The following is an 11,564-nucleotide window of genomic DNA, read 5'->3' as shown; positions in this document are numbered from 1 at the left end:
AGTTATTTGCATATTGGATAAATATTCGTGCCTCCGAGCACGTAATATCGATAGCTGTGGTATGGACTTGCTCCTCTGCCAATTTCAACTCTCACAATTCTCTCAAGTCTTCCCCCTCTCAAGTTTGTACAATAAAATATACAATTATCAAGAAGTATGAATGTCCTGACTTCTGCGGAGGCCATATTACGTAAATGCTGCGTTGCCAGTGTAAACGTCGGATTGACCTTGTTACAGAGCCCGCCACCAAACCTGGTTCAGTGCGGCGCTGTCCATGGTGCTGAAATTCGCAGAGGGACAGCGAGTGGAGCTGAAATGACCAGTCAAGGGGCCGCTAGCGTTTTTCTCCACTTCTCTCCAAACAACAATGCTCAACTGCTTGTTCTTTAAAAGTATCATGTTTATTATTCAATATCACAACTTTCATTTACTGATGAGAAAAAAATTGACATAATACATGACGATCCAATTGATTTTGTCGCAAATTGGGACAATCTGTGAGTGAAATTAGGGTACTCATTGTAAAACGTAATGGTGTATGTGGAACTGTTACTCTCCAGCATATGAACAGGCTATAAGAAAGCAATGCAATTATTTTTATGAATGGGTAAACTGTTGCGGAGCCGCAAAATCCACCAGTAATGTCTCGCAGTCACATCATTACACTGTTTAAGATCTGGTGGAACAGTTTTGGTTTGTGTGGCTACTTGCAGAGCGATGTAAAACGCGCAGCACACGCGTTACATAATTACAACGGGTGGGTGGATGAAATTAGCCGAAGGAAATCATGCTGTTGTAAAATAGCAGCTCCTTTGGGATGCAGATAGGGATCTGTGGCACACTGTTTTCGGCGGAACCTGTGACAATATCTCTCTTTCACACGCAAGCACGCACACGCACAGACTCACATTCACTCTCTCTTTCTCTCTCTCTCTCACACCCTTCCTCTTCTGTAGACTCTCTCTATCTGGCTCGCGCGCTCGAACTAACCTTGGCTCAACGTCAGAGGCTGTGCAGCAGTGCAGTATAATGGGAGCGTATGCAACCCAAAGTGCCTCATAGGCTGCTATCGCGATTCTGCTCTGCTTGGCGCTCTCTGCTCCTCTACAGACACACCTCCCGTGTGGATATCCGACTCCTCGTGTCTCACCTGAGCCAGGCGCCAGTCCATGTATGAGCCCCTACCGGATTTGTACCGCCCGACATGGATGTCCCGCCGTGTCGTAAACCGGAGGATATTTTCTTGGCTTAGTCAAGTCGGAAATCAGGCCGGGACTGCTAATGGGTTTAGGGGAAGCTCGAGTGACCATGCCGTGATCCTGCGACTGGGCTGCCGTCACCCTGCCGAACGACTGTAAACCGAATTCCGGGGGACTCAAACGCGTACGGGGGATCACCACTGTGCATTTTACAAACAACATGAAGATTACCTCCCTGCTGATAACTAGTCTCGTTTTCAGGTTCAACCTCAGGCTGCTGCTCCTGCTTCTACTGCTGTTTCTTGGATACTCTCGCGGGATGCCACACGTTTTAAGATTTGGTAAGATACTTTGTTGTTTGTAGAGGAGACAAGTATTTGTGAACCTCTCATGCACTGTAAAGGGGTTACCCTGAATCTGACAGTAATTTACATGCAGTTCGGTGAATATGGTATCAAGCACGTAAGCCTGTATTATACTGTAAAAAAGGGGGGAAGTAAATGCTACTGTTATCGGAATTAATTATATTTCATGGAGGCGATGTTTTTTTTATTTCTCAGTATTTTACTGTAATTACAAGGGGTTTGTGCAAGCAGATTGGCTGCTAACTGTTTACACATTACAGCATTTTGATGAATATTTGGTGTTCTATATCACTTGCATTTCTAGAGGCCTTAACAAAGGCTTTCAAACTGGCAGCAACTACAGGGCAAAACAGACCAAAATAACATCAAAAAACAACAATTTAAGGTTTAAGACTAGCTGCCACTCTAATCTGTAGCCTATCCATTTTAAATTGATGGGGCTCTGTAACCACATTAAAGTTCAATTGGTATAGCATTCCCCCTCAGGGGTGCAACACATGTGGCCTTTTAAGTCAGTTGAAAATTCTTATTTTCAATGACGGCCTAGGAACAATGAGTTAACTGCCTGTTCAGGGGCAGAATGACAAACCCCCTTGCCAGCTCGGGGGTTTGAACTTGCAACCTTCCGGTTACTAGTCCAACACTCTAACCACTAGGCTACCCTGCTGCCCCAAGGCACATCTCAAAATATGCAATGAGACAGAAACAACAATTCCATTTACCCACAAGTTGTCAAAAGGTTTTTGGCACTCAAAAAGACACAGTATATGTTATTGTATTCTGTGGGTACTGTAGAATTACAGTACCATTCGAAATACAGACATTTTCCCACAATACACCATCATTTACAATATGATGCTGTAAAACGTTTCAGAGTTCTTTTTGACTTTTAGTGATAACTAAAATAACTGAATAAATGACTGCTTTCCATTACAGTGTCTATCTATTCATAGCATTCAATGGTTCAGGGAATGGCCCTGTTTGCTCTTCATGTACAATACCGTTCAGAAGTTTGGGTCACTTAGAAATGTTCTTGTTTTTGGAAAAAAAAAGTGTCCTTTAAAATAACATAAAATTGATCAGAAATACAGTGTAGACAATTGTAGCTGGAAACTGCAGATTTTTAATGGAATATTCTCACTCCTGTTCCAATGGCACGTTGTGTTAGCTAATCCAAGTTTATCATTATAAAAGGCTAATTGATCATTTGAAAACCCTTTTGCAAGTACGTTAGCACAGCTGAAAACTTTTGGTCTGATTAAAGCAATAAAACTGGCCATCTTTAGAGTAGTTGAGTCTCTAGAGCATCAGCATTATTGGTTTGATTACAGGCTCAAAATGGCCAGAAATAATAAACTTTCTTCTGAAACTCATCAGTCTATTCTTGTTCTGAGAAATGCAGGCTATTCCATGTGAGAAATTGCCAAGAAACTGAAGATCTCATAAAATGCTGTGTACTACTCCCTCCACAGAACAGTGCAAACGGGCACTAACCAGAATATAAAGAGGAGTGGGAGGCCCCAGTGCATAAGCAAGAGGACAAGTACATTAGAGTATTTAGTTTGAGAAGCAGACTAGCCTTCAAGGCAGAGTTGCAAAGAAAAATCTCTGACTGGCCAATATCTCTGACTGGCCAATAAAAATAAAAGATTAAGATGGGCGAAAGAACACAGCCACCGGACAGAGGAACTCTGCCTAGAAGGCCAGCATCCCGGAGTTGCCTCTTCACTGTTGACATTGAGACTGGTGTTTTGAGAGGTACAATTTAAAGAAGCTGCCAGTTGAGGACTTGTGAGGTGTCTGTTTCTCAAACTAGACACAAATGTACACTGCTCAAAAAATTTAAGGGAACACTTAAACAACACAATGTAACTCCAAGTCAATCACACTTCTGTGAAATCAAACTGTCCACTTAGGAAGCAACACTGATTGACAATACATTTCACATGCTGTTGTGCAAATGGAATAGACAACAGGTGGAAATTATAGGCATTTAGAAAGACACCCTCAATAAAGGAGTGGTTCTGCAGGTGGTGACCAGACCACTTCTCAGTTCCTATGCTTCCTGGCTGATGTTTTGGTCACTTTTGAATGCCGGTGGTGCTTTCACTCTAGTGGTAGCATGAGACAGAGTCTACAACCCACACAAGTTGCTCAGGTAGTGCAGCTCATCCAGGATGGAACATCAATGCATTGTGGCAAGAAGATTTGCTGTGTCTGTCAGCGTAGTGTCCAGAGCATGGAGGCGCTACCAGGAGAAAGGCCAGTACATCAGGAGACGTGAAGGAGGCCGTAGGAGGGCAACAACCCAGCAGCAGGACCGCTACCTCCGCCTTTGTGCAAGGAGGAGCAGGAGGATCACTGCCAGAGCCCTGCAAAATGACCGCCAGCAGGCCACAAATGTCCATGTGTCTGCTCAAACAGTCAGAAACAAGACTCCATGAGGGTGGTATGAGGGCCCGACGTCCACATGTGGGGGTTGTGCTTACAGCCCAACACCGTGCAGGACGTTTGGCATTTGCCGGAGAACACCAAGATTGGCAAATTCGCCACTGGCGCCCTGTGCTCTTCACAGATGAAAGCAGGTTCACACTGAGCACGTGACAGACGTGACAGAGTCTGGAGACGCCGTGGAAAACGTTCTGCTGCCTGCAACATCCTCCAGCATGTCCGGTTTGGCGGTGGGTCAGTCATGATGTGGGTTGGCATTTCTTTGGGGGGCCGCACAGCCCTGCATGTGCTCACAAGAGGTAGCCTGACTGCCATTAGGTACCTATATGAGATCCTCAGACCCCTTGTGAGACCATATGCTGGTGCGGTTGGCCCTGGGTTCCTCCTAATGCAGGACAATGCTAGACCTCATGTGGCTGGAGTGTGTCAGCAGTTCATGCAAGAGGAAGGCATTGATGCTATGGACTGGCCCGCCCGTTCCTCAGACCTGAATCCAATTGAGCACATCATGTCTCGCTCCATCCACCAATGCCACGTTGCACCACAGACTGTCCAGGAGTTGGCGGATGCTTTAGTCCAGGTCTGGGAGGAGATCCTTCAGGAGACCATCCGCCACCTCATCAGGAGCATGCCCAGGCGTTGTAGGGAGGTCATACAGGCACGTGGAGGCCACACACACTACTGAGCCTCATTTTGACTTGTTTTAAGGACATTACATCAACGTTGGATCAGCCTGTAGTGTGGTTTTCCACTTTAATTTTGAGTGTGACTCCAAATCCAGACCTTCATGGGTTGATAAATTTGATTTCCATTGATGATTTTTGTGTGATTTTGTTGTCAGCACATTCAACTATGTAAAGAAAAGGGTATTTAATACGAATATTTCATTCATTCAGATCTAGGATGTGTTATTTTAGTGTTCCCTTTATTTTTTTGAGCAGTGTACTTGTCCTCTTGCTCGGTTGTGCACAGGGGCCTCCCACTCTTCTCTATTCTGGTTAGAGCCAGTTTGTGATGTTCTGTGAAGGGAGTAGCACACAGCATTGTGCAAGATCTTCAGTTTCTTGGCAATTTCTCATATGGAATAGCCTTCATTTCTCAGAACAAGAATAGACTGACGAGTTTCAGAAGAAAGTTATTTGCCTCTGGCCATTTTGAATCTGTAATCGAACCCACAAATGCTGATTCTCCAGATATTCAACTTCTCTAAAGATGTCCCGTTTAATTGATTCTTTAATCAGAACATACAGTTTTCAGCTGTGCAAACATAATTGCAAAATGTCTATCTAATGATCAGTTAGCCTTTTAAAATTCTAAACTTGGATTAGCTAACACAATGTGCCATTGGAACACGAGTGATGGTTGCTGATGATGGGCCTCTGTACGCCTATGTAGATATTCTATAAAAAAATCTGCCGATTCCAGCTACAGTAGTTCTTTACAACATTAACAATGTCTACACTGTATTTCTGATCAACTTTATGTTATTTTAATGGACATATTTTTTTGCTTCTCTTTCAAAAACAAGGACATTTCTAAGTGACTCCAAACTTTTGAACGGCAGTGTATGTTGGTTTGATCCTTTGGCAGTGGCACACTGTGTTGACCCTTTCTTCAAAGAGGTGTGATATGGTGATTTGTATACCGAAACATTAATTTGAAGGACAATGAGATACAGTGGGGCAAAAAAGTATTTATTCAGCCACCGAATGTGCAAGTTCTCCCACTTAAAAAGATGAGAGAGGCCTGTAATTTTCATCATATGTACACTTTAACTATGACAGACAAAATGAGAAGAAAAAAAATCACATTGTAGGATTTTTAATGAATGTATTTGCAAATTATGGTGGAAAATAAGTATTTGGTCAATAACAAAAGTTTATCTCAATACTTTGTTATATAACCTTTGTTGGCAATGACAGAGGTCAAACATGTTCTGTAAGTCTTCACAAGGTTTTCACACACTGTTGCTGGTATTTTGGCCCATTCCTCCATGCAGATCTCCTCTAGAGCAGTGATGTTGCTGGGCAAAACGGACTTTCAACTCCCTCCAAAGATTTTCTATGGGGTTGAGATCTGGAGACTGGCAAGGCCATTCCAGGACATTGAAATGCTTCTTACGAAGCCACTCCTTCGTTGCCGTTTGGGATCATTGTCATGGCGGTGTGTTTGGGATCATTGTCATTCTGAAAGACCCAGCCACGTTTCATCTTCAATGCCCTTGCTGATGGAAGGAGGTTTTCACTCAAAATCTCACGATACATGGCCCCATTCATTCTTTCCTTTACACGGATCAGTCGTCCTGGTCCTTTGCAGAAAAACAGCCCCAACGCATGATGTTTCCACCCCCATGCTTCACAGTAGGTATGGTGTTCTTTGGATGCAACTCAGCATTCTTTGTCCTCCAAACACAACGAGTTGAGTTTTTACCAAAAAGTTATATTTTCGTTTCATCTAACCATATGACATTCTCCCAATCTTCTTCTGGATCATCCAAATGCTCTCTAGCAAACTTCAGACGGGCCTGGACATGTACTGGCTTAAGCAGGGAGACACGTCTGGCACTGCAGGATTTGAGTCCCTGGCGGCGTAGTGTGTTACTGATGGTAGGCTTTGTTACTTTGGTCCCAGCTCTGTGCAGGTCATTCACTAGGTCCCCCTGTGTGGTTCTGGGATTTTTGCTCACCGTTCTTGTGATCATTTTGACCCCACGGGGTGAGATCTTGTGGGGAGCCCCAGATTGAGGAAGATTATCAGTGGTCATGTATGTCTTCCATTTCCTAATAATTGCTCCCACAGTTGATTTCTTCAAACCAGGCTGCTTACCTATTGCAGATTCAGTCTTCCCAGCCTGGTGCAGGTCTACAATTTGGTTTCTGGTGTCCTTTGACAGCTCTTTGGTCTTGGCCATAGTGGAGTTTGGGAGTGTGACTGTTTGAGGTTGTGGACAGGTGTATTTTATACTGATAACAAGTTGAAACAGGTGCCATTAATACAGGTAATGAGTGGAGGACAGAGGAGCCTCTTAAAGAAGAAATTACAGGTCTGTGAGAGCCAGAAATCTTGCTTGTTTTTGGGGGGCCAAATACTTATTTTCCACCATAATTTGCAAATAAATTCATTGAAAATCCTACAATGTGATTTTCTGGATTGTTTTTCCTCATTTTGTCTGTCATAGTTGAAGCGTACCTATGATGAAAATTACAGGCCTCTCTCATCTTTTTAAGTGGGAGAACTTGCACAATTGGTGGCTGACTAAATACTATTTTGCCCCACTGTACATTACAGACTGAAATGGACATTTTGATCACATGCTTTTACTCCAAATTATGAAATTGCAGGCTTTTGCATGACCTCGCAGTCAAGCAAACAAGCATATTTCCTGAATGGTCTGTATAAGTGCCCTTACACTGAGAAACAGAGAGTGTTGGTGAAATAACATGAGATGAATGGTTGGATTCCCTTATTTTGCTAACTCAGTCATAGGCCTATGTAAACCTGTTTAGTCCGCATACTCCATATCTATATGACACATCTTTAGGCAGAGCACCAAATCAAATCAAACATTATATGGCTACTATTGTAGGATGTTGGTTAGGCTTATAGTACCAGGGATGTATGAGATTCCGTCACTCGACAGGGTACGGTTTAATTTAGAGAAAGGAAGATTCATCCTTTTATTGGTCATAATTGTCTTTCATACAATTCAATTAAAATAAAGGCTAAATGAACTCAGTAACTAGCCGACCAAAAGCTCCAGAGCCATTGTTTATAATAGCTATTCATTGCTTTGGGGTTCCCCTTAAGGTCAGGCACCACAGGCTGAAATGACATTTTTGTATCTACCTATCAATTTTGAGATTTGTTGGTATTTTGGACCAGTATCTGTCAGAAGTCTGGAAAACACCTACTCTTTCAAGCGTTTTTCTTTATTTGTACTATTTTCTACATTGTGGAATAATAGTGAAGACATCAACACATGTAGTGTATACACTATACCCAAGCGTACACGTGGATTTTGTACTGTATGTATGTGGTAGAGGTGGAGTAGGGGCCTGAGGGCACAGGGTCTGTGAATGTATTGTAATGTTTCTAAAATAAACTGCCTTAATTTTGCTGGACCCCAGGTAGAGCAGCAGCTAATGGGGATCCATAATAAATACAAATACAACATTTCGTAACCAAATAAACAACTCAAAATAGGGACTATACAACTGAATGCCTACAACTCAAATGTGTCTTCCACATTTAATCCAAATATATTTTATTGTAACGTGTGTTCTTTATGGCACACACCTGTCACCAACTTTACGCGCACCTGTGCGTCATCAGACTCACCTGGACTCCATCACTGCCCTGATTACCTTCCCTATATATGTCACTCCCTTTGGTTCCTTCCCTAGGCGTTATTGTTTCTGTTTCATGTCTGTGCGTTGTCCGTGTTTCTTATTTTGTATTATTTCCGTTTATTTATTAAAACACTCACTCCCTGAACTTGCTTCCCGACTCTCAGCGCACGTTGTTACAGAATGATGCCTCAACTAAGGGAAGCTTCATGGAGTGTGTTTATTTTTTTGTTTCGGTGGGAATGACATACGTTTTATGTTCTGTTTATTTATTAAAACACTCACTCCCTGAACTTGCTTGCTGACTCTCAGAGCATGTCGTTACGTCGCACTTGTTGGCTGTTTTTCCTTCACTCTGTGGTCCAACTCATCCCAAACCATCATAATTGGGCTAAAGTCAGCTGATTGTGTAGTCCAGGTCATCTGATGCAGCACTCAATCACTCTAATTGGAGGTGTGTTGGGTCATTGTCCTGTTGAAAACAAATGATTATCCCACTAAACCCAAACCAGATGGGATGGCGTATCTCTGCAGAATGCTGTGGTAGCTATGCGGATTCAATTAAGAGTGCCTTGATTTCTAAATAAATCAGACAGTGTCACCTGCAAAGCACCCCTACACCATCACACCTCCTCCTCCATGCTTCAATGGTGGGAACCACACATGAGGAGATAGTTGGTTCACTTACTCTGTCTCACAAAGACATGGCAGTTGGAAGCATAAATCTCAAATTTGGACTCAACAGACCAAAGGACAGATTTCCACTGGTCTAATGTCCATTGCTCATGTTTCTTGATCCAAGCAAGTCTCTTCTTATTATTGATGTCCTTTAGTTGTGGTTTCTTTGCAGCAATTCGACCACGAAGGCCTGATTCTCGCAGTCTCTGAACAGTTGACGTTGAGATGTGTATGTTACTTGAACTAAGTGAAGCATTTACAGTTGTCTCCAAATATAAAATATATTTAGACTTGTTTCACACTTTTTTGCTTTATACATGATTCCATATGTGTTATTTCATAGTTTTAATGTCTTCACTATTATTCTACAATATACAATGTAAAAGAAATGGTGCAAATAAAAAAACCTTGAATGAGTAGGTGTGTCCAAGCTTTTGACTTGTACTGTGTATATACAGCTTAAAAAAAGATTTTCAAAAACTCAAATATTTTATTATGTTTATCATACTACTTGAATACATTTTTTTGTCAGAATTTTAACTACTTTAAATGGAGATACATCTACCATTTGAAAGCTTACTACATTGAATTACACATCATGTAAAAAAAGCCAATTTCATAGAGAATGTTTCAAACTGGACTATATTTAGTAAGTTACTTTGTCATTTGGCATTTGGTAGTCTTGCAACTTCCATTTCCCAAAAGTCAGATTCTTCCCACACGCCAACTCTCTTTTCTCAGCTTCAGAAGCATCTGCATTCACCAAATTGTGTTTTTTCTTAGATATATTCTACAGACTGGCCCAGTGGGAATTGTTGATGTGTAGTAGAAAATGTTATGCTAGATAACATTTTCTTGAAAAAAATTCTAATATGCATATTTTATGCAATATGCAATATTTCGGATTATATCCGTGTCTACATTCAATTGATAAAAGTGTATTGTGATATAAATGGCATAAAGATTGTTGCTTGACTTGCAGTAAACTTCTGTTTAGAAGTACACATTAGGCCTGTTACATATTAGGTACATATTAGCACCCCCCAACATGTCCTCCGCCGTAAATGTAAACATTGCCCAGGAGTCGGGGCTCATTCAATCCCTCACGGGGCACTCGTTTTTGATCCATTGATTAAAAAGGTTGCCTACCATCATCTGATAACATATATAGGCCTACATAGCTAGTGTCTTGTCAGTCAATAATGTTTGCATGGTTGCGAGACCGCCTTCGAGTGATGCTGTTCCTCAAAGCGTATTTCATTTTATGTTGACAACACACTCTGACAATCTTAATCCCCCCTGAGGCTTCTGTTTAAAAATCAGCCCGGGTCTGCATGAGCCGCCACTATGGCACAGGGATGTGTTATTGTTACTGCTGCAGCTTTCTCCTATATGTCCTCACACACTCACCGATTTCCGGTCTCGCACACTGTCTGACAGGGAGGCTGGCTCTGCAGGCAAGCACGCATGGTTGCCTGCATCAATAGCTCGGGAGAGATACACAGGAGATAGATCTCCGCCTACGCGGGTGATTCATGGCCATATCTTGAGACTTCAGGGCTCAACAGCGTGCTCGTTGGTACAGACACAACATTTTCCCTATGGACGGGGTCAGAGTGCAAATGCGCCACAAGGCATACTGTGCCGCTGGAACGACTAGATAAAGTGATCTACAAGTGGGAATGCTCAGATCAGCACCATGGACAGCGACTTGCCACAGCCGCAAGTGGGCCCTGTTAATATTTCAACCGCTCTTCAATAATTTTGAGGCAACGTTGAAAAAGTTAGACTATGTGAAACAGTTTGTCATTTCCCTGGAGACTATTTATATTTCTGGCTTTTTAAGGCCATATTTATCACTGTCAGTTTATCTTACTTATCCCCTCTTTTGTTGCCAATACTGTGTTAGAGTGCAATATCAATGTCTGGTTGTGGAGGATATCTCTGTTTCACAAAGAATCTCGAGGAGCTGAGATCAAAAGCAGAGCTGATATGAGATGGTGTTTTCTCCACTGTTTTAACTGTTTTAATAGATATGGAGAGAGAGAGAGAGAGAGAGAGAGAGAAATCTAATGAGGAAACCAGAAGCAATAATACAATTTCCTCACCTCAACTCCATTACTATAGCTGCTTGTTCAGCATTTCCTGCTTGGCTAGTCCACCTGGTGGAGTCTGTGTACGGAGAGGTCAGTTCTCCTGTGATGCTGTGTCCCTCTACTGCCCCACACCTACACACACACACCTACACACCTACCTACACACCTACCTACACACACACACACACACACACAAACACACACACACATATATTTGATTTCTACATGGTTCATGTATACGTGTGTCTCATGCTGGTAGTTCTGTATGTTGCTCTGGATAAAAGCATGTTTTATGAATCCTTAATGTTCCAAATAAACTGAATATTTGTCAACCTTGACAGTTTTTTGTGTTGCTTTCGATAAAGGCATATGCCAAATTCAGCAACTAAATTACCATATTAATTGAGTTCCCTCATTACATACCAAGGT

General features: G+C 42.2%; 1 protein-coding gene across 2 annotated transcripts in view; it reads left to right on the top strand.

The window, feature by feature from the left end:
• Nucleotides 1–845: 845 nt before the first annotated feature.
• The window catches only part of LOC118386584 (glutamate receptor ionotropic, kainate 2-like), a 212,647-nt gene continuing 201,928 nt past the window's right edge, over nt 846–11,564 (top strand). For both annotated transcript variants that reach the window (XM_052523418.1, XM_052523417.1), the window contains exon 1: nt 846–1,540. In XM_052523418.1, coding sequence (XP_052379378.1) covers nt 1,420–1,540 — 121 coding nt within the window. In that variant the 5' untranslated portion in view covers nt 846–1,419. The remainder of the gene's footprint in view (nt 1,541–11,564) is intronic.

Source organism: Oncorhynchus keta, chromosome 8 (genome assembly GCF_023373465.1).
Source record: "Oncorhynchus keta strain PuntledgeMale-10-30-2019 chromosome 8, Oket_V2, whole genome shotgun sequence".
Lineage (NCBI taxonomy): Eukaryota > Metazoa > Chordata > Actinopteri > Salmoniformes > Salmonidae > Oncorhynchus > Oncorhynchus keta.
This window is presented reverse-complemented; position numbering and strand designations above follow the sequence as displayed.